This window comes from Podarcis vaucheri (assembly GCF_965113315.1).
Source record: "Podarcis vaucheri genome assembly, chromosome: 16".
Classification (NCBI taxonomy): domain Eukaryota; kingdom Metazoa; phylum Chordata; class Lepidosauria; order Squamata; family Lacertidae; genus Podarcis; species Podarcis vaucheri.
Window position 1 is genome coordinate 33,192,351 of NC_138754.1, and position 23,515 is coordinate 33,215,865.

The window sequence follows — 23,515 nt, forward strand, 5'->3', positions numbered from 1 at the left end:
CTGGTGGCTTACTTTTAAAGCTCTATCTTGTCCTTTGCAGGCCTTGGCTTTTAATTACTCTGCTATGAGATTCTTAATCTCAGTGGGTTCGAGCCTCATGTTGGGCAAAATATTCCTGCATTGCTGGAGATTAGACTAGAGGACCACTGTGGTCCCTTCCAACTCTTTGATTCTATGATATCCCATATGTTTCGTATATGGGATATCGTATATGATATCCTAGTACGTTTCCGAGCACAATTCAAAGTGTTGGTGCTGACCTTTAAAGCTCTAAACGGCCTTGGTCCAGTATATCTGAAGGAGCGTCTCCACCTCCATCGTTCTACCCGGACACTGAGGTCCAGCACTGAGGGCCTTCTGGCGGTTCCCTCACTGCGAGAAGCCAAGTTACAGGGAACCAGGCAGAGGGCCTTCTCGGTAGTGGCGCCCTCCCTGTGGAACGCCCTCCCACCAGATGTCAAAGAGAACAACAACTACCAGACTTTTAGAAGACATCTGAAGGCAGCCCTGTTTAGGGAAGCTTTTAATGTTTGATGTATTACAGTATTTTAATATTTTTTTGGGAAGCCGCCAGAGTGGCTGGGGAAGCCCAGCCAGATGGGCGGGGTATAAATAATAAATTGTTGTTGTTGTTGTTGTTGTTGTTGTTGTTGTTGTTATACACACTTCTGCTGTGATTGCTTTAAGCATTTGTTTTCATTAGTTTTTTTCTTATATGTAAAACAAGTGTACATAAATAGTGTACATTTTTATTATAAAATATGCAGTATTTAACTAACTTAACCTGCTACTAGTGACTCCCTTTCTTTCCAAGTCTTGGCACTACTGGCATGAAATTCAACTGTGTGTTCTACCCAGCCATCTTAGCTCAGTCTGAGTCTAAAAATAAAGAGGAATGAGGTGGTTAGAATAAATCCCCTTCAAACTACAGATGGGGGGGGGCACTTTTGAATAGATGTGATGTTTATGATGACTCTGATTCAATATTGCCACATCATGCATATGTGGGGCACCATACTTTTTTTTTTAAAAAGATATTTATTAAAAGTTTAATAGTTACAGAAAAAAGAAAAAAAGAAACAATAAAAAGTTTACAATACATCAAAAATAAAAACAAAAAACAAAAAACAATGCAGCAAAACAACAAGAAAAGCAAAAACATTTAAAAAACACATCCAATATCTCTATATCTCTACCTTTCATTTACTTGTATCATCGACCTCCTCACCCCTCCCTTTTTTGTATTCTTGTTCAATTAGTTATTTCAGCAAATCCTTTCCATCTTTCTTAATTTTTGTTCTATAATTTATCTTAACACAATCTAACCTTAAATTTCCACTTTGACCCATTAACAATCTATCTTTACTTAATTCTTTATAACATTTCTGGTAAAGCCATATAACTTCATTCCAGCATTCTTCTAACATTTGTGGGACACCATACGTTTAAGCAACCCCCTTGCCCAAGAATCCTGGGAAATGCAGCTCTCTAAACTATAATTCCTGATACCAATCCAATCCAAATAACTTTATTGTACTAGCCATTGGCCATGCCAAATCTGAAACCAAAAGAAATAGAAGCAAAAGGGGTGCTGTGCCACAAATTAAAGTCTCTATTTAGATCTCTGTGTCTCCTGCCCAGTTCACTGTTATGCCTTCTTTCTGATCTTTTAGGCCACCAAAGCAAAAAGGGTGACTTTATGAGTCACTGAACCGTTTACCATGGGACTTTCTCTGCCACGCAGAGATATCTTTCCTGGATGTTCGATAAGGTGAGAATCGCCTCCTGGGTCCAATGTATAGCTTGAAAACGCAGCTCAGTAAAAACGAATCTTAGTGCGGCTCTCTGTAGATTCAACAGGTAACTGGCTCTCCTGATACTATTAACAAACTACATTTTCCAGGATATTTTTTTTTGGGGGGGTGTTTTAAATGTATGGTGCTCATGCAGCCTAAATCTCAGGAACCTTCTTTTCATATATGTGACAAATCTACTACCTTTCTCATTCATATCATTTTTTTTGTACTTGCAGTAATCTAAAATAGCAAGACACCTGTAGTTTCCCCAGGGAAACTGTATTATTATTCCACTCTGATTCTCATATATGAGGAAACTATCTTAGCACATGGAAATGATGGGCATCCTTTGCTCATGCACTTACTGAACAGTCTAGATGTTCCTTTTGGCCTTTGCGGTACAAATCCAGTGCACAGAAACATAGGAAGTTGCTTTATGGGTCCATCTAGTTTAGTATTGTCTACACTCCAATGGCTCTCCAGGGTTTAAGGCAGCAGACATTCCTAGTTCTACCTAGAGATGCCACAGGTTGAACATTGTACCTTTTGTATGCAAAGCAGTTGCTCTGCCACTGAGCTAAACACCTACAGGTGTGAGAATTGCAACTAGATAATGTATACAAAGCAGACTGTTGGTTGAGCTACACTGAACAGTAATTAAACTGACAGGGTTCTGCCAGGGATTGGAAGCTGGGACCTTCTGTGTGCACATAGAATGTTCTACCAGTAAGCTATGGCCCTTCCCCAAGAGTCTCTGCCTCTGGTATTTCCCTTGTTCTTGCAACCTTTTCATTTCATAGTTAAATAGGCCAACACAGCACACCATTTACCCCTTTTCTGCTCAACCTCAGCTGCTGTTGTCCAGTGTTGTTCCAACTTTAATGAACACAGAGAAACTGAAGTGGTGGTGGTAGGGACAAGCAAAATACAGAACAAAAACTAGCAAAGCATGGCACCCCCACATGTTAATTTTCTATTATGAGTATGTCACAGCATGTGTACAACGAAAAGGCCACGGCTGCCTTTGCGTCATTAGCAGAAAAAGAAGCTAGGTACTAAGAACCTTTGCCTGGGTGGTCATAGCTCACGTTGACAACACGGACTTTGGACAGCAGGAAATAAATGGGGAAACACAAAGCCTCAGCTAACCCCACCTGAGCCTGCTTTAGAGGCAACATCAAATAGCAGTGCTGGCTTGCTGAGAAAGGAGGGCTTCCTCTGCTTCCTGTAATGCTTTTGTTTAGGAGAGAAAGAGAGAGGGCAAGCAACACACACAAGTAAGACACATCATTCTCAGAGTCTGTGCCTGCACCAGCACTTGTTCAAAGGTCAGCATTGATTTGAGGCAGGTATTAACGTGCACTGCCTGAACTAACAGTGTATGGGAATTGGCATATACGCAGTGGTGTTAAAAACAGCACTGACCCAACCGTACCTGTTTGATGGGGGCAAGTTTGCTGGCTTCCCTTTCTACCTTAGCAGAAAGGTTTGGGTGTGGAAATACGTTTGTTCCTGCAAATTCTGTTAACCACAACTTTTCTATTTTCTTTTGGGGCTAGGAGAGAACTTAAGAGGGAGAATGAAGGCCAGAAACTATGGTTACACTTGCTTAGAGAGCAGCTAAGATGCACAGCAAATGGATAGGGGATGAAATACAAATATGAAAAAAGATTAACAAATTACAGTGGACACAGCTGAAGTGAATAAACATCTCTCCAATCAGGAGTGTGCTGGCTACTGCTGTTACTCCCATGAGCACATACTTTAGGTCCATGTAGAGGGCCTTCTTTCCAAAACAGGGTGCTTTCTACAACAATTTAAGCTTAACACCTGTCTCTTCATATAGACATCTGTCAAGGTATACCACCCTTCACACAGCCCGCCTAAGAAGAAAGCCATGTTTGCCAAGGCTTTCCATTCTGTGTTTTTCGGGGGGGGGGCAGGTGCAGTAAGAGCTTCTAGAGGAATAGGATCCTCGTAAGTTTTCCACCTACTGTCAAGGAAAGGTAAGGTGGCTGTCAGTAAGTACCAGCAGGGCGAAGTGGTGGCACTTAAGCAACCTCCCATTATAAGCATTGTTGCTGCAGCTTATGAGGAGATGGGCAGAGGCACATTCAGCAGGGTGCAAACACACCATTGGGAAGATCTGATTGACCCACCAGTTTATTTGCACCTACCCTCCTGGTAAGCTGCGGCAATACCTGTGATAGGAGGTCAGATAAGCGCCGACCCCCATGCATTTTAATTTACAGAGCACAACCCTCTATTTAAATAATTCCTCATTTTGAAGGGCTGTCTGGCCCAAGTTTGGCTTTAAGATAAATAACAACAAGAAGGGAAAAGAAGGGCGGCCTTGAAGCTGCCCATCAGCAGACTGAGCAGGCATGCAAATTCACTTGGTCTCAGTCACCTCCACTCTGGTGAGATCACTGAGATGTATTGCATTTCTATTTAAACAGCAGTGAGTATATCTAAAGTTGCATCTATGGCTGGTATTCAATTAAGTTTTACTCAGAGCAGACACACTCAAATTAATGGACCTAACTTAGCCATGGGACGCAGGTGGCGCTGTGGGTTAAACCACAGAGCCTAGGGCTTGCCAATCAGAAGGTTGGCGGTTCAAATCCCTGTGATGGGGTGAGCTCCCGTTGCTCGGTCCATGCTCCTGCCAACCTAGGAGTTCAAAAGCATGCAGTGCAAGTAGATAAATAGGGAAGGTAAATGGCGTTTCCATGCACTGCTCTGGTTTGCCAGAAGTGGCTTAGTCATGCTAGCCACATGACTGTACGCCGGCTCCCTTGGCTGGTAAAGCGAGATGAGCACCGCAACCCCAGAGTTGTTCGTGACTGGACCTAGCGGTCAGGGGTCACGTTACCTTTACCTTTAACTTAGCCATGCTCATTAATTTTGATGGGTCTGCTTTGAGTACAGCTTAGCTGAATACCACTCTCTATATATACAAATTAGTACATGCAAATTGGTGTCCTTTCCAGGCCTTGGCTTTTATTCTCTGCTATGAGAGTCTTAATCTCAGGGTCATAGGGTTCGAGCCCCACTTTGGGCAAAATATGCCTACATTGCTAGAAGTTGGACTAGACAACCATCATTGGAGCTATTTATTTCCACAGCAAACCTTCAGCAATGAATTTTGGAAGCCTTTGTGAAGATGTGCTTGTCTTAACATAGTAGCTTTCTTTATAGACAGCTTACAGATGAGGTTCCCCTCTCCCTGCCCTAACGTCCTCCCTTTAAAATGATGTGGTTAAAAAAAAAGAAATCAGAAGAGGAGTCACATACCATCCACGCCTTGAAGGGTTTCAAGAAGATCACCATGTCAGAAAGGCTACATTTGCATGAAAACTTGTAGGTTTATGTAAATCAAAATCATCCAATTATGCTCAGGCATAATAAACAAAGGAGTGTGTGTGTTGTATATCTATTACCGGCAGAAGCATCTGCCTCAGCGAAACAGCCTTTTAGCAATGCCTCAAAATGCTGAGACTGATGTAGATACCCAGTTTTGGGGAAGGGGAAGGGGAAGGGGAAGGGGAAGGGGAAGGGGAGAGTCTCTCTCTCTCTCTCTCTCTCTCTCTCTCTCTCTCTGTGTGTGTGTGTGTCTGTGTGTGTGATTTTGGGGATGAGTGACAATTTATGGGACAACTGATCATTATTAAAAGCAGAACACAGTTTAATTGGAAACAGAGGGAGGTTATTTTGAAAGAGAATTAATGCAACCAATAAACCAAAAATATACTTTATGAGAGACGTAGCAGGGTCCACATGTCTACTTGCATAATGCAGAGAACACTCCGCCTGGCACCAGGCCTGGGACACAGCAGCAGCCTCAGAGCTTCTGCTTCTCCTAGTCTTTATGGTTCCCCTGTAGAGGCTATACAAGCAGTATCTAATAGCGTATAGCGACACCAGACTGTCCTATCGAGAGCAAGGAGTGCAGTGCCAATGCCCAATATTGCTACCTGGGTTCTCTTCCCCAATAGCTTTTGTTTCCTGGCTGCTTGCTTCCTAGGGGAAGGCCATATCTCAATGGTAGAGCATGCTGGGCCTTATCAAGTTATACTTCTAAGTTATGCAGTTACTTTTCTAAGACAAGCATGATTTGAGCGGCATTGTATTGCTGGGGGGTGGTGGGTTATATTATTTATTTATTGTTTCTGTCGTTTATCGATTCTGTTTTTGCTAGAGGAACTGGGTTTATTTTTTGTTTTTTTAAAAAAAGAAAAATGTGATACAATTTTAAACAAACAAACAAACATTACTTTAGTCTTTTCTGGATTAAGATTTGTTTGCCTGGCTCCCCTAAAGGCAATCCCTATAGGCACTGAGGATGCACAGAGATTGCATTTTGGGAAGGAGCAACAAAGCAGAGTTGGAAGAGAAATCAACAAAGCACCTTTATGTATATCAGTTCGCAATGTGTGTAAAGAGGTGTTTCACTGAAGTGAGAATTGAGTGGATGGAGTGATAAGGTGGGTACAAGGAGACTAAAGTTATTGTGAATGTGGGGGTTGTGTGTGTATGGATTAGTTTTGTGTAGTGTGAATGTGTACTTTGCATAGTGTGAATGTGCAAGCTAAATGGTTTTGGTGACTGTATTAGATTTTTTTAAAAAAATATATGTATTTGATGATATACTGTATTTTATGATAGTGTAATCACACTGAATTTTGATGCATGCTTTGATGGTTTTTGTGGTTCCTAGGTTTTTTCTGTTGTTTTTGTCCATGGAGTTTTCTTTGCAGGGATACTGGAGTGGCTTGTTAGTTCCTTCTCCAGGTGGATCACATTTAAACTCTCGGCTATGACCTGTCTGTCTTGGGTGGCCCTGCAGAGCATAGCTCATAGCTTCTCTGAGTTATTCAAGCCCCTTCGCCATGACAAGGCAGTGATCCATGAAGGAGCAGTCACGAAATTAAAAGTCACCTGCTTCTTGGGAGAAAAGCAATGACAAACCTAGACAGCATCTTAAAAAGCAGAGACATCACCTTGCCAACAAAGGTCCACACAGTTAAAGCTATGGTTTTCCCAGTAGTGATGTATGGAAGTGAGAGCTGGACTATAAAGGTGGCTGATGGCCGAAGAATTGATGCTTTTGAATTATGGTGCTGGAGGAGACTCTTGAGAGTCCCATAGACTGCAAGAAGATCAAACCTCTCCATTCTTAAGGAAATCAGCCCTGAATGCTCACTGGAAGGACAGATCATGAAGCTGAGGCTCCAATACTTTGGCCACCTCATGAGAAGAGAAGACTCTCTGGAAAAGACCCTGATGTTGGGAAAGATGGAGGGCACAAGGGGACGACAGAGGACGAGATGGTTGGATGGTGTTCTCGAAGCTACCAGCATGAGTTTGACCAAACTGCGGGAGGCAGTGGAGGACAGAAGTGCCTGGCGTGCTCTGGTCCATGGGGTCATGAAGGGTCGGACACGACTAAACGACTAAACAAGAACAATCTGCTCAGATTTTGACATGTTGCCTTTTTCTTCCTGGCTACCTGCAGCTGGAGTGATCTCTCCAGAAAGACTTGTCGAACGTGCTTTATTTAACTTTTTCTCCATCTTTGGGAAAGATGGAGGGCACAAGGAGAAGGGACGACAGAGGACGAGATGGTTGGATGGTGTTCTCGAAGCTACCAGCATGAGTTTGACCAAACTGCAGGAGGCAGTGGAAGACAGGAGTGCCTGGCGTGCTTTGGTCCATGGGGTCACAAAGAGTCGGACACAATTAAACAACAAGGTTTTTTCTGTACATTGTTTAGATATATTTATTATGTTAACTAAAGTGTGTAATTATGATTATTAGTAATTTGTTTGATTTTGAATGTGTAATTTGTTTTTGTTTTTAATTTCTTATACTGATTCCCTTTTCTTGTGATTTGTAAACCACTTAGAGGTTTTTGTTGAACTATGAAGCAATATATGAATTAGTTATATAAAATAAATAAGTACATTTGTATTATGATATTTTTCATCTGGCTCGGTGCGAAATGCAGACAGGCCACATCATGTAGAACTGCAAAAGTTGCATGTGTAACTGGGATTAACCTCAAGTTCTACATTTTATGCTACGTTTCTTGCAGGTAATGTCTGGCAAGAAGAAGCATATTTTAGGGAACTTGAGAATGCCACTGTTTAAAAAGTGGCTTGGTACTTAAGGAGACAAAAAAAAAATAAAAATAGAACCCAAACAAAAACAAAAAATGAACCTAACTCCAAAATATCAGAAGAATAAACCCCCCTGTATTATCTTCAGAGTTCCTTATGGAATTGAATGGTAGTTAGACCTGGCGGCATCAGAGAAATAATGGATTCTTGCCTTATGACAGATCCATTTAGAAATGGTGCCAAACTCCAGAAGTAAACAGCTTTCTCAACAGCTGGCCCATGATCAGGCAGAAGGTAGTTTAATGGAGAAGCAACACATTGTGTACACCAGCAGTTTCTCAACCTCTCAGACCTAACGGTGGAGGTGGGTAGTTTTAGACTCTGGACTTAATGGTCCTGTTTATCCCACTCCATATTTCAACAGCAACAAATATTGCTTTACACATTTCAGTGTACAGTTACAATGTACATTGCAATGGTACAATATATAATAAATAGGACCGGCTTTGAATGTGTTAAACCAGGAATGCTGCAATTGGGAGCCTCCAGCTGACTGTGATAATGGACATTTATCTAATGCATAAAATATATATACTGCTTGATTGCAAGAAATAAATAAAAAACTCAAAGCAATTTACAAAAAGAACAAAACAATAAAATTATCAATACAACCATTAAAATTTTCAAATAATAATTAAAATCAAATTAAAACACATGCCAACATTCTACATATCTGGGTAGGCTTGCCTAAACATATGTTTTTCATAGAATCATAGAACTGTAGAATTGGAAGGGACCATGAGGTTCATATAGTCAAACCCCCAGTAATACAGATATCGTTTTGCCCAACATGGAGCTCAAACCCACAAACCTGAGATTAAGAGTCTCATGCTCTACTGACTGAGCTATCTCAGGTGGGATAGCAGGCAATGAAAAGGGCACATGGAAGAGACCTGCCAGATGTCATGGCATCATATAATTGTAGAGTTAGAAGGGATTCTGAGGGTCATCTATTCTAGTCTATCCCTTGCAATGCTAGAATCTCAACTATGTCATACATGACAGATTGCCATCCAACCTCTGCTTAAAAACCTCTAAAGAAGAAGAGTCCACCACCTGTCGTGGAAGTGTGTTCCACTGTCGAACAGCTCTTACTGTCAGAAAGTTTTTCCTGATGTTTAGTTGGAATCTCCTTTCTTCTAACTTCAATCCACTGGTTTGGGTCATATAGCGTCCGGAGCAGAAGGAAACAAGCTTGTTCCATCCTCTATGTGACAGCCCCTTAGATATCTGAAGATATCTGCTCTCAGTCTCCTCTTTATGGCAGCGAGGGTGAGTGCTGCCACACTAAAATATTGATTTCTGAGAAATGTGGATCATGTATTCTGAGGCACCTGTAACAGTGCCAGTTCAAAGACTGCAGCAGTTGAGTAGACAGATATGAGATAAGGCAATCTCGCAAGTGAACAGGTCCAAAGTTGTTAAGGGCTTTATATACTAATAGTAACACCTTGAACTTGGCCCAGTAGCAAATCAGCAACCAGTGTAGTCTCTGAGCACAGGTGTTACATGCTGAAGTGTCTCACGCCTGTCAGCAATAATGATGCAATAACAGTAGCTTCTGGATCACAAGTGCATTGCATTCCCTTTACATTGAAATGAATGACATGGAATAACGTGATAACAATCTAATTTATGTATGTTATGTGATTAGTTAGGCAAATTCAGCAAGTTATGTAATTTTGCCACAGCAGACAGTGGGACAAATGATGTACTTTTTCACAGAAGATGAACCGGGCACATTTCCCTTTATTATTTTTCATCACTATTCAAAACAGCCCCATGGCTGAGATTAGTAACAACAAATTTACACACACTAGTTCATGTAGAAAATAAAAGAAAGAATGTGTATGGCAGGTGGTGAGGGGGAAGCAATCTATGATCTTAAATCCCTCACACTCACACACAAACTGAATTCTTCCTACCTTGCAGAAACTTACCAGGTTCCTTATTGATGCTGAATTCTAATTTCACAAGCAATGGAAGTTGTGGGAAAGGAAGTGGTGGTGATGAGGGGATTGTTATGTGAAATTGTTTACCCCCTTGGAAACAATATCAATTTTTGCAATTTTTGGAGAGAGGGACTGCAAAATTATATTAAAATATTCACCTATTCCCAAGTGAGGGCCCTCACTTTGACTTGGCTTTGTGACATCACCATACTAGCTATGTGATTCTTGGCCAATTGAACTGCATAATCAACAAGAAGGATCACACTCTTATTGAAATGAAGTATCACCAAAACAGCTGCTTAAAACCAATGAAAACAAAAGCAACAAAACAAAACAAAAATCAGGACAAATAAAAAAAGACCCAGTATGAAAAAGGAAATGTTTTATGGGTTGGCAGAACATTTTCAGGCCTATGAAATGCCTTTTTTTGCATCAAGGAAGTACACACACACACACACACACACACACACACACACACTATGCTCAGGCGATGGGTGAACCCTAGTGCTCACAGCCCACGTTGGGTGGGTGTGTGGAATCTCTACAGACCACAGTTTGAGGTATCAGTGCTTATTACTCAATCTCTTTATAGCCCAGCAATCAAGAAACAAACTTATCAGAACTCCAGTGGCTTTCAGATAAACAGCTCTATACTTCTACATGCCTGTTTGTTCGGCGGATCAAAAGGAACTTCTCATGAAGGGAGATAAAAATGCCTGCCCATGATTTATTAACACCAGGGTGGTGGCAAGGCCTCTGACCTTTTTCCATTAAGCTCTCTCTCTCTCTCTTTCACACACACACACACACACACACACACACACGAGAGAGAGAGAGAGAGAGAGAGAGAGAGAGAGAGAGAGAGAGACTCTACAAGTGGAGTTGTTTTTCCCACACTTCTCACTACCAGCCCAAGGCAAAAGGTTTACTTTATTCACTCAAACATAAACTGAGAACCTGACCACAATTATTCTGCTTTGCATACTGTTGGCAATTGGTGCTTGAGGAAAAAAGCCATCCCCCACCCAAATAAAAAAATCAGGAGATAAGCTTGAATGTTTCCCTGGTAGACACAATGATTTAAAAATTCCCGCCAGACTCAAGAATTCTCTAAAAACATTCAAAACCACACTTAATGATGAGTGACACTGTGAGAGGTTGTGCTGCTGCCGTTCACCATACAAAGATAGTCCATCCAGGCATCATTCCAAGCACTGGCCATCTGAAATATGTACCCCGAATTGTAAAAAACCTTTTCCAGTTACAGCTTTTGCAACCATAGTTACTACTGGCAATTAGAGATGCTAAAATGAATTAAGATTTCCTTCTCTCTTTCTCTTTCACACTGGCAAGGGAATTAATTTAAGGCTTCAGTGAGAGCAGTCAAAAGGAGACAGGACTTGTCTGATGCTATTTGGCAGTCAGCTTTGGTTCACTTCGTTCAGTGCTATTCACTTCTCCTTCTCTTTTTAAGAAAGCTACTATGATCAAAATTAAGATTCAGAAGCACAAGTAAAAACCCAGACAATATTTGCTTTATCTGGCAATTATGATTTCAAACCATCTCATCCCTTCCCTCTGAATGAGCAACCACCCACAGCAATTTTACAAAATACAGGTAGAAGCGAAGACAGTTCCAGCTGTATAGGTGGAATTACAGAATACTACCTTGTTCTTACACCACTATTTATTTATTTACTTAGTAAGTATGTGTTCAGTAGCAATCTACCTGGATACAGAGTGCTCTTTTACTTTTTTTTTTAAGGAATAAAAGAATCAAGAACAGCCCCAGAATCACACTATGGCAACTCTGAGTTGATGGCCAGATATTTATGAATGTTGTTGTTGCAAACATTTTTGAACTTGGTTTTATCACATGGCATTGCACATTTGGCAAGTCAAAAATCTGAAAGTCAGAATGTTTATCTAAATGTATTTTTATTCTGCCCTTCATAAAAGATTGATTTTATGGCCCATTCTGCACATAACACTGGACCATACGAGAGTAGTAGCTTGCCCCAGGCCCATACACTTCCCCTCCTGCTCTACAGTGGCTGTGAGAAGAACAGAAGTATATGTTTCCTGTTTGAAACCACCCAGTGTCTGTTGTTTCATACAAACTGAGGCGTGGACTCTGGTTAGTTTAAATCTGGAATAGCGACTCCTGCTCCTATCAACTTCAGCCAGAATGGCCAATGGTCAGGAATGATGGGAGGTGTTGTACAAAAATCTCTAGAAAGCCGCAGGTTCCCCACCCACAATTTAGAGAAACTGTGGATTGTTGAAACAACTCAGGATCAAAGAACACTAGATTGCAAGAGGGCTGAGTACACAACCCCAAGACTCGTCCACTTAACACTAAACTATGGTTTAATAAATCAATCTGGCTAACCTGATCCAGAAAAACACACCCACCCCACTCACACATGAAAACAAAGTTCACCACAGCCAATCACAAACAAACAACCACACCCTAGGCCAACGCCAACCTCTCTCACTACCAAAGGAATACAAGCGAATAGTGAAGAGGACCCACACAATTGATGCTTACACAAACCCCACACAGACACTAAGTAGAATTGCCACCCGATCCCACCCCACTCACCATGCCCCCCTCCACATCTTTCCCCATTTTCTTCCTACTTTAACACTAATGTCTCAACAAATGAAACTGATCTGTAGAAAATGTAACTTGAAAAAAGAGACATTGCGCATACTTTTGTAAACCAAGAAATCTTTCATAAAAATATATTTTAAAAAAATCAAATATCAAATAGTATTATGTCTGAAATAAGCCAATAGTTTTGAAGCAAGCCTGTTTCAGAAATAACAAGTCCGGGTTGTAGGCTGTAAGTGCTGTTACTTTCAGGAAAGAAAACATCTTTGTACAAGCACTTTCAGGCAAAAACAAATTCAAGGGAACTCCATCACATTTGACTGATTCTTTCCTCTCCATTTTTGGAGTTGGAGAGAATTCATATGAGCTGGTGAAGCCAACATTACAGTCAAACGTATGTGCATATGTTCAACTGGACATAAAATGTAACGTGGCAAAATGGGACAATAAAAGGCTGGTTTGGCCTTACACTGAGAAAGTCAAAGGTATGCTGCAGGCAATCTGTGATCTTTGGATTTGTAGATACATGGTTTGCATGAATGGAAAAGCAGAACAATAAAACTGGAGAGGTTCAGAAAACAAACTGTTTTAATACTCTGTCATGCAGAGAGAGGCGGTTTAGCAATGTGGCTGCGCTTTTCTCAAAGCCTCTTTTGCATGCTCTGTATTCCCACAGCGTAGATGAACATGTAACAGGTAATGTAATCTTCCACAATCAAACAGCGATAGAAGTGAAATCGAATAATTAGCTATAAGGTGACTTACCGAATAACCTTTTCCTGAAAGTGATTGAGCAGAACTCTGTGGAAAGAAAAGGTACATCAGTGTAAGTAACAAAGGGAGTTATGCGTAATGTCACGAAAAATTGCAAGTTTCCCTCTCCATGCAATTGCAAAGTGCCATTTCCTAGGTAACTCTTATCAAGATCCAGGAATGCTGCTGCCAATCACCCCACACTTGTAAAAAGATGCAGATTTACATGCAGGTCTCATTTGAAGACAGACTCAGGTTTTGCCAATGAAGCAAGCCCAATAGCCCTTGAACATGCATAGCTTCATAAAGCAGACTTCTACATAGTAAGGTCATTGGTTCATCTAGCCAAGTGATCATCTTCTACAGTTCACAGCAATGAAGCCTCAGCTACAGGTCTTTCCTAGGCAATAGGAGATGTAAGTTCATGGCTCAGTGGTAGAGCATATGCTTTACATTCAGATGGTCCCAGGTTCAATACCCAGGTAGATAACTTAGATAGACCCCTGTCTGAATCCATGGAGAGCTGTTGCCAATGAGTGCAGGTGAGGTAGTAGGGTATCTATGGCCCTATAGTTTCATTTAACTCCCATCAGCCCCAGTAAACATGGCCAATGGCGAGGTTGTGTGGAGTTGTAGTCTAGCAAAATCTGGAAGGCCACAGTTCCCTACCCCTGGTACAGAAAACAGTGATGGACTGACTCAATAGGAGGCTGCTTCCTTTAAAATCTATCACTGTGGGGAGCTGGTTAGCATATAATGGGTTGCCTTATACTGAATTAATTCTAGCCTGGTACCGTGCATTCTCGCTCTCCCAAGATCATTCCCATTTGTGAAACCAGATACTGGATTGGGGGCATTCTATAGACTACAGATCTAATTTGGGACCTCCTACTCGCTTCTATAGTTCAGGCCCAATCCCTATAGTAACCCTTTCCATGTTTCCAGTTACTACAATCCTTGTACAACTTATGCTAAAGGTGCTTCTACCCATCTGGCACCAACCCCATTTATGAGTTGTATCCAATTAAGGCCTACTCACTAGCCCTATTAAAATTCACAGACCTAAGTTAGTTAGGACTGCCTTGTGGGACATCTTCAGGAAAAGAAAAGGCTTAGGAGTAAACTCTACACAAATCTCAAGTGGAGTCCCTAAGACAGTTGGATGACTTCTTGTATGTCTCTTTCCGGCAGCCAAGATGGTGTCAAATGCATTGTTCTACTTTCCTTTGGACTACATCAGTGAGGCTGAGAGGGGGGTCTTGTCATATGGCCAGCCCAGGTCCTCCATATACATTGCCCAGGTTTGTGCCCCAGAGAGGTCATTCTGGAGCTATTAACACAGCAAAAACAATGTGGGAGGCAGTAGTTATGAGTTACTGGTCTCTGTAGTCACAGTGGACGCTGTGATTCTCCAGCAGTTTGACTTTGCCCCAGGAGGCACAATCCTTTTGAGACAGACAGATGCCAACAACAAAAAACTCTGAGTAGGACAAACACTGGACACAATCATTTATTTTTCTGGGCATTTATGCAATACCAACAATATTATATTCTATTGCTAACTGATTTTATTTCGTGTGTGTAATTTTATTACAGTCAAACCTCGGTTGTCGAACGTAATCTGTTCTGGAAGATAGTTCAACTTCCGAAACATTTGACAACTGAGCCACGGTTTCCAATTGGTTGCAAGAGCTTCTTGCTCTCAAGTGGAAGCTGTGTCAGAAGTTCGGGTTCTGAAAAACGTTCGAAAACCGGAGCATTTACTTCCGGGTTTTCGGCATTCGGGAGCCGAAAGGTTCGAAAACGGAGCTGTTCAAGAACCGAGGTTTGACTGAATTATACAGTGGTGCCTCGCAAGACGAAATTAATTCGTTCCGCAAGTCTCTTCGTCTTGCGAGTTTTTTGTCTTGCGAAGCATGGTTTCCCATAGGAATGCATTGAAAATCAATTAATGCGTTCCTATGGAGACTGCCTTCAGACCAGGTCCGGGGACAGTCTGTCCCCGGACCTCTTCTGAAGGCAGCCCGGAGGAGAACGGCAAGCTCCGGGGACAGAGGTGAAGGGGCAGTGCTCCTTCGCCTCTTTCCTCGAACCTCTTCTGTAGGCAGGCGGGGGGAGAATGGCTTTTATTCCCACCACCAGCCTTCAGAAGGCTGTTCTGAAGGCTGGCGGTGGGAAGAAAAGCCCTTCTCCCCCCACCGGACTTCAAAAGAGCTGCGGGAAGTCCGGCGGGGGTCCAAGGGATTCTCTCCCAGCCGCCCGCATTTAAAAGCACTCCGGGGAAAGCAACAAAGCGCGCCGCGCTTTGCTGCTTTCCCCGGAGTGCTTTTAAACGCGGGCGGCTGGGAAGGAATCCCTTGGACCCCCGCTGGACTTCAAAAGAGCTTCGGGAAGTCCGGCGGGGGGCCAAGGGATTCCCTCACCGCCGCCCGCATTTAAAAGCACTCTGGGCAAAGCAGCGAAGCGCGCTGCTTTCCCCGAGCACTTCTAAAGCGCCAGCCTTCGGAAGGATGCTCCGAAGGCTGCCGGCGGGAGGAGGTCTCTCCGCCCCACCGCCCGGCTTCGGAGGAGGTCCGAGGACAGTGGGGAAGACACGCTGCGCTTCCCCGCTGTCCCAGAGATTTCCCTATGGGCTTTCGTCTTGCGAAGCAAGCCCATAGGGAAATTCGTTTTGCGAAGCGCCTCCAAAACGGAAAACCCTTTCGTCTAGCGGGTTTTCCGTCTTGCGAGGCGTTCGTCTTGCGGGGTACCGCTGTATTTTCTTTTATTTGCAAATTGCTTTAGGGCTTTTCAGTAGAAAGTAACATGACTGGATAGCTCAGTTGGTTAGAGTGTGGTGCTGATAATGCCAAGGATGCAGGTCCAACCCCCGCATAGGACAGCTGCATAGGACAGGGTGCCTTCCAATTCTACAATTCTATGAAATTTAATATTAACCTAACATCACCTTTTTAAAAAGAAAAGGGGAGGGGGATTGTGGTAAGAATTCACCTCTACACCACCTTGTTTGTTACCCAGGTGAGGAACAACCACCTTTTGAATAAACCACAGAACCAAGGGAACTATTTTCAAGTCCAGCATCCAGATTTAGGGACCCAGCTAAAGAACTGGAATAACACTGGCACAATTGTGGGGCTATTGAAGCTCATACTGAGAGTACTCTGCTCCTACACCAGGAGGAAAAAGAAAATCCCTGGAGATTACTATTGTCTGGGCTGGTCCACTTTAAAGTGTAATTAGAATAACTGCATAGTTGAATACTGCCACATTGGGGAAAGAGGGAAATCTTGCATGCCAAAGAGAAAGCGAGGCTAGAAACCTCCCATTTTACGTAGAATATTTGATGTCACCCCCCCCCTGCAGTCCCAAGTGCTACAGCCTAGGTAAGAGTTCAACACCTGGTTTGGTTTGTCTTCCAAGCTGACAGCTTTGAATATTCAGAATTTGTAACCCTTTTAAAGATTTGTTCCTTGCAATATTTCCGCTTTACTTCAGCCACTTCAGTTTAAAACTATCAATGGTTAACAGGACAGAGAGCGAGTAAAAGGAAATAGCATGTCAGCCTGGTTTATTGCTGGTTGGACCTGTTTAAAAGATATTAAAGCAAACACTCAAGGCTAACACATATCCAATACAGGTTCCATTATGCAGCTATTTACAAGTCTAGTCAAAACGCAAGATTCCCATCACCTCCCTTCCAAACCTACTTTACAACATGGCAGTGTTCCAAAATGTTTTTATTGATTTTGTCATATTCACTCATGTTGTCGAAATGGACATGGTTTTTCTGTCATGCAGCGAAGAAGAATGACCAGATGGAGTCAACTAGTCGATGGGGTTAAGAAAAGGAGATGAAGTTGCCAGCAAGCTGAACCAAGTTCTTAAATCTTCTTTAGACTGCCACTCAAAACTGAAATGTACACTGAATATGTATGAGACACCCCTAGAACATAAGAAGAGCCTGCTGCCAGCGACCCATCAAAGCCCAGCAGTGGTCAATCAAATGCCTCTGGGAAGCCTGAAAGAAGGACCTCAGAACAAAAGCACTCTCCCCACTGCGGCTTCCAGGAAGTGGTATTCAGAGTTAATACTCATAAAGACATACCGTATTAATAAGCACAGCTTTATTCTACATGGACTATCTTTTAAAGAGATACAGGTTGGTGCCTATCACTATCTTTTGTGGGAGAGGACAAAGGAATACTGTGATATATTGATACAATGCGATGTTTAGCTGGTAATATATTGCGATATTGAAAAACAGTTATTGCCCATTCCTAATCCACACCCTACATTTAAAGCACATTGTTGTTGTTGTTTAGTCGTGTCCGACTCTTAGATTCCCCCAAAGAATCTGGGAACTGTAGTTTGTTAACTGTACTGGCAATTATGGCTCTGATTTTCAGGCTACAGTGTGGGGACGGGACAGAACGGGACTTCCCATTGGCCACTGTAAGAACCAGATGCTGAACTAGATGGGTCATTGGCTATTGTGGTTCTTAAATCAGTTGAAATTACTTCTGAGCAAATACATATAAGACTGAAATTACAAGGTTTAAGTAAAAGAGGGGAGCGGAGGAGGACAAAATCCAGCTGTTTCATTCCTAATTCCCTGCTGGGATTTTAAACACAGCCTGCAGAGCCCTTTAAAAGGTAGAATTGGCACAATACTTTGCAACACATGCAACTTTTCTTTGGAGTTTTCCGAGGTAAAAGTTCCCTATGAAGACGAATATATTTTCCCTGTTTAAGATTAACATTTCCTGGAACTCAACACTGGATGCTTTCCTTTAGAAAAGGATTTGTTATTGCCTGTGTAAAGCTAGTAAAACTGGTGAACTCTTGTGGATCCAGCTCTTTAAAACCTTTTCCAGCAGTTGGACTGACTGAGAGCAAAGATTCCTTCCAGAAAAGCCCATACATGCTTCTTCTTGCACATCAAGTGCCGCAGACGAGTTTTGAAACAAACGTGTGCTTGCTTTACAGAAAGTTCTTTTTTTAAAAAAAGAAAAAGTGCAGTCCACACTGAAGCCAATCCAAAAGGAAAAAGCATGTGCTGGGTAGAAACGATCTGGAAAATTATTTCCATTAGTACTACCAAGGGACGCTTGAGGAATTCAATCTGTGTGTATTCCAGAACAAACTGACCTGATCCACAATTCCTGGACTAAAGTTCCCCAAATATTCCAACACAGTGCATAGGTCATTTTTTTTAAAAAAAATGCATAATTTGCAACAAAGTATTCATTTAAACATGGGATTGCATCCAACTTACTTCGAAATAATCAATTTCAATGAGCTACTCTGAGTTAGTTAGATCAACCTATGTATTTTAAAGCATTTTTAAAAATAAATGATCTGAAGATCAATGTTGCATACAAGACAGAGCGGACCTCTGGTGACCACATGAGAAAGTGACACAGGCCCCAACAGTATGATACATTTAAAGCACTAGCATATCACTTTAAACAGTCATGGCTTCCCTCAAAGCATCCCTATTCCCCCGACAGAGCTACAATTCCCAGAGTTCCCTGGCAAGAAGAACTGATGTTAAACCATTCTGGGAATTGTAGCTTTGTGAGGGGAATGGGGGGGGGGCAGTTCTCCTAACAAATCTCAGCACTCTTAACAAATTAAAGTTCCCATAATTCTTTGGGGGAAGCCATTACTGTTTAAAGTGGCATAATAGTATTTTTAATGTATACGGTGCAGATGGGGCCACAGACTAGGGGAGGGGAACCTGATTCATTCTTTAGATTTACCCATGCAATTCATGCATTACCAAAGCAGTATGGGAATCATTTTCTCATGATCAGGCCCCACACCACTCTCATAGCAACTCTAGAGAGGAACCAAACAACCCGGGTGAATAATATTCTGTCTAATGCATATTTTCCTCTCTTGAAAGGAACCATGTCACTCATTCATCCCAGTGCCTATAAAACCTAAAACCCAGGAGTGACTTGCAATCTGCCAGGATTCAGAGAATCAGCAGTTAAGGTGCAAAATGTTCCTTCAGCCTCTTTAACCAAAAGGGTTCCTGGCCTCCCTCCTGTAGAGAAGGTACCAATTACCATTAAGTGTAATGTGCTGGCGCCTTCATAACTGCAGACACCTCACCATAAAGGAACCAACAGTTCTTTTCATGTAGACGAGCCATTAGATGCCTTTTGGTAATTTTACCAACCTGGGCTGAATTTGACCCACTGAGGACTTAAGAGTTAAAAGGCTTCATTATCCTATTACCAAGGCTCTTGAGACATCCCTTCAGTCTGTAATTTTGGTCTTTTTTAAAAAAAAAAACAACCCACAAGGTCTCCCCTCAATTTCTTAAAGGGGGGGGGATCTACAACCAACAACTTTCTCTGCTTGCAATTTGGAGGGGGCGGGGGGGGGGGAGAGAAAAGAACTTGCTAGTAAAGGCAGAGCTGAACTGCGGGGGTTTCAAAGCTGATGTTTTACAAGCAGCTATGGCAAGTTATTTCATTTATAATAAGATGCAATGTAGGTATTTTTGCACTGTGTGTCTGGGAGAAAACAAAAAAGCAAAACAAAAGGGAATGTGATTTAGTGTGCAAAGGCAAGCTAAACTAAATTGAAGTCTGTGCTTAGGTATCAAGAAATATACCCAAATAAAATGTTGACACAGCTTTCAATCAAGTACCTTGCGTAGGAAGCAGAGAGTTGCATCCAACAATGTTGCCCCAGTCTTGACAACTGACTGTTTATATCTGAAGCACCCTCCTAAAATTCACTTGCAATATGGCCAATTTGCACTAATCCCGGAGTGCCCTACATGACAAACCACATCCCACCCGCTAGGTATATGCCTAGGAACATAAATAAATGAAGTGGCCCTTATTTTACTTTTATATTTTCTTGTTAACTATGTATCCTACCTTTCCACCAAATGTCGGACAAAGCACCTAAGAAGGGTGGTCAATGAGGTGCCTTCCAGATGCTGTAGACTACAACTCCCATCATCTGTGACCACTGAGCAGATGGGAGCTGTAGTCTACAACAGCTGAACGGCACCATGTTGGCTATCCCTGCCAGAAATAATATAGTTGAGGGGACATCATGCATTTTAAGCTTCTTCCTCTTTACTCTTCTCTTCCCTCATCCAACTTTAAGCTACAAGCTCCATGGAGAAGATGCTTTTTCCTTAGTCTTACCTTTGCAAAATTCATTCCGTGTTTTTTCCCCTCCAGGGGTGGCAGGTAGCTTATGCATTTTAAAGATCTTGTTGCATTGATATGTGACAGAGTTCAAACTTCCTGTCAGCCTACCCAGCCCAAGTCATGTCTCTGCTCTGGGAATTTAGCTTTCTAAGCAATGGAGATACACAGCAAGTCTTCCCTCCAGACCATACCCGCTTTAAATTGAGAATCTGTGGCTAGGAGTATGAGATCCCCTATACAGAAGGGCTTTTCTTTTCCCCATGGCCATGCAGACACAATCCCTCTCCCATGTTTCCAGAGGAATATCGGCTGACATGTCAAGCGTCAGGAATGCATCAAAAACTTAGCCCCGCTCAGAGTTCAGGGCCTGACCTTGGAAGCCACAAGAGATGGGGCAGCCCCTGTTAGTATCTTCACACTTAGGAAACTTTGAAATGTCATTTCTCTGCTTCAGTTCATGTGCATGAACAAACAAAAGAAGCCACGCAATGTTGCTTATCCTTGGCAAAACATACAACCCTTTCTCCTCAGCCACTCTAAAGTGAAAGGGAATTTAAAGCGCTTGGAAGTATATGACTCCTGGTTTTTAAAAATGAAAAAGAAGAGAAGAGAAGAGAAGAGAAGAGAAGAGAAGAGAAGAGAAGAGAAGGACAAAAAAACATGATGAGGTGGAGGGGATGGTCAGGGAGAAGAAAACTACTAATGCATTGTGAGTGATCCCTGGAGGGAGAAGCTCAGGTAGGGTGAGGCCTAGTCTTCTGAGGCTCAGACCCAGCCCAGGCCACACCTATGCCATACACCTAAAGCACTATTGTGCCACTTTAACAGTCATGGCTTCCCCTAAAGAATTCTGGGAGTTGTAGTATGATAAGGGGTGCCTATTCCCCTCACATAGGGTTGCCATATTTGAAAAATTTGAGCTTTTAGGAAACCACCATAATTGTTGACCTTTTTTAACACCCTCACAGAGCTGCAGTTCTCATAGTTATTTAACAATCAATCCCTCTTCCTAAGGAACTCTGGGAATTGTTGCTCTGTAAGGAGCTCTGTAAAGTGAGTTAGGCCCACAGCCAAATATGGGGTGGGGGTCCAGAGCCCCTCACAGTATCACGCTCTCTTTTTCACAGACAAACAGCCTGCCAGCCAGCCATTCACACATTCCCAATTATTTTGCCTTCTATCTTCTCCACCTCCTAAACCCCTTATCACCTAAGAGGTCCTATACCCAGGCATCATTGTTAAATAAGAATTTAAACCTGAGCCATAAAAGTGGAGGACGATTTCTTATAATTTCTGGTTTCCACTCCTTCGCCACCAGGTAGATTTCTCCTTACCCCCAATAACATTTTTAAAAGTCACCTCATCCAACCTGACGGAAGAGAGCTAGAATGAGTGAAAGAAAAAGAGCCAAAAATGGAGTCTGTGAATTCTTTTTTTATTTTTAAAACGTTAAATAAACACCCAGCACTCTTATCTATGTCTCCATCCATCCATCCAAAGTGGCCAACACCTCTTGCAACATATTTCCTAATCAGCTGGTATTTATGGTTGATATTTTATATTTCCAATTTCCCCCTCAGGGCTCATGAGAACACTGCACACCTGCCAACCTTTTCGACTGGGTCCATAATTGCCAATTTGCTCTTTGCCTTAGTATATCACTCAATTTAGCCCTTGCTGTGCCCTGCATACATCCTCATTCATCTAGATGCCCCCCATGACAATTAGAGTGTTAGCTTCAGCTAACTAGGGCAACTATTCTACTAGGGCTGGGAGACAATTATTAGTCTATTTTCCCATCTTGGGGGCAACAAAATTGAGAATCCATGACAATTACATCCAGCAATTCCACACTCAGCGGCTGCCTTCTCCTCCTTTCCCTCCCCTTCCCCATCTTCCATACATTTCAAATTAACGCAGCTCTACCACCACATTCAAATGTTCTGTGTTTGTGGGGAATGAGGGTCCTATTTAAATGATAATGAGGAACGATCCATTCAATTTAGTGACGGAGAAAATCCATTAAAAAACGCAGGCAGTTCTTAAGCTGATGGGTCAAGAAAAAGATAAACCCTTTTTTAAAAGCCATTATGTACGGCTCTGTGTGGATTTTTTACACTGTTCAGGACATCAGGAAAGATTAGGACAATTATGGAACAAGGAGCAGGGAGGGAGGGGTGGGAGGCAAAACAGAACACCCTCTTTCCCTCCCGGGACCACCCCAAACCGCCCTCTATTTAATTTCAATCAAAATAAAGCACAGGAATATTCTGTCTTTTAATTCTCTCTTAATACCATGTGCCTAACTGTGAGGAAGAGGATTTTTTGTTGTTGTTTTACGTTTTCGTAAAAGTAGCTGGTGGTTCTACCAACAGTTACAATGGTTAATATTTTAACCACGTGTCATAGGGACTAAAAAGGGATTTTTGCATAGGTGTGGCAAGTTTCTGACAAGAACACAAGGGCAAAAGAAGAAAGAGCAGCGCTAAATCAGACCAAAGCCTCATCCTGTTCTACCTCTCCTGTTTCTGGAGGCTTCACCCAGGGCAAAAAACCTGGCTAGTGCCCCCCTCCCCGTAGTTACGGCTCTGGCTTCTGAATACCAGCTGCTGGAAACAGAGTGCTGTTGAACTCAGAACTTGCTTGCAAGCTTCCTTTAAGAATTTGGTTGGTCACTGTGAGAACAGGATGAGCCTTTGGCTTGATCCACCAGACTCTTCTTATGCTCTGATGGACAATGGTCAGACGTGGTGGAAGCTGCAGCCCAACAGTTCCCCATCTTTGGTCGGCTCAGTTACCCAAGACTTTAACTGAGGAGCAAGGCACCTTTTCCAGTCTGGGGGGCCACATTCCTTTCTGTGCAAACAAAGGAAAGGACTTATTCATACAGTGCACATGGAACTCACTACCACAAGATAGAGTGATGGCCACCAAACTGGATGGTTCCAAAAAAGGATTAGACAGATTCATGGGGAGAAAACTGTCCATGGTCCCTAACCACAGATCCTTGGGATCACAAGTGGGGAAAGTGCTG

General features: G+C 42.4%; 1 protein-coding gene across 12 annotated transcripts in view; it reads right to left on the reverse strand.

Annotated features, from left to right (window-relative positions):
* FBRSL1 (fibrosin like 1) overlaps window positions 1-23,515 on the reverse strand; it is a 790,067-nt gene that overhangs the window by 400,787 nt on the left and 365,765 nt on the right. For all 12 annotated transcript variants that reach the window (XM_082203023.1, XM_082203022.1, XM_082203027.1 and 9 more), the window contains exon 4: window positions 13,313-13,348. In XM_082203023.1, the coding sequence (XP_082059149.1) occupies window positions 13,313-13,348 (36 nt within the window). The remainder of the gene's footprint in view (window positions 1-13,312; window positions 13,349-23,515) is intronic.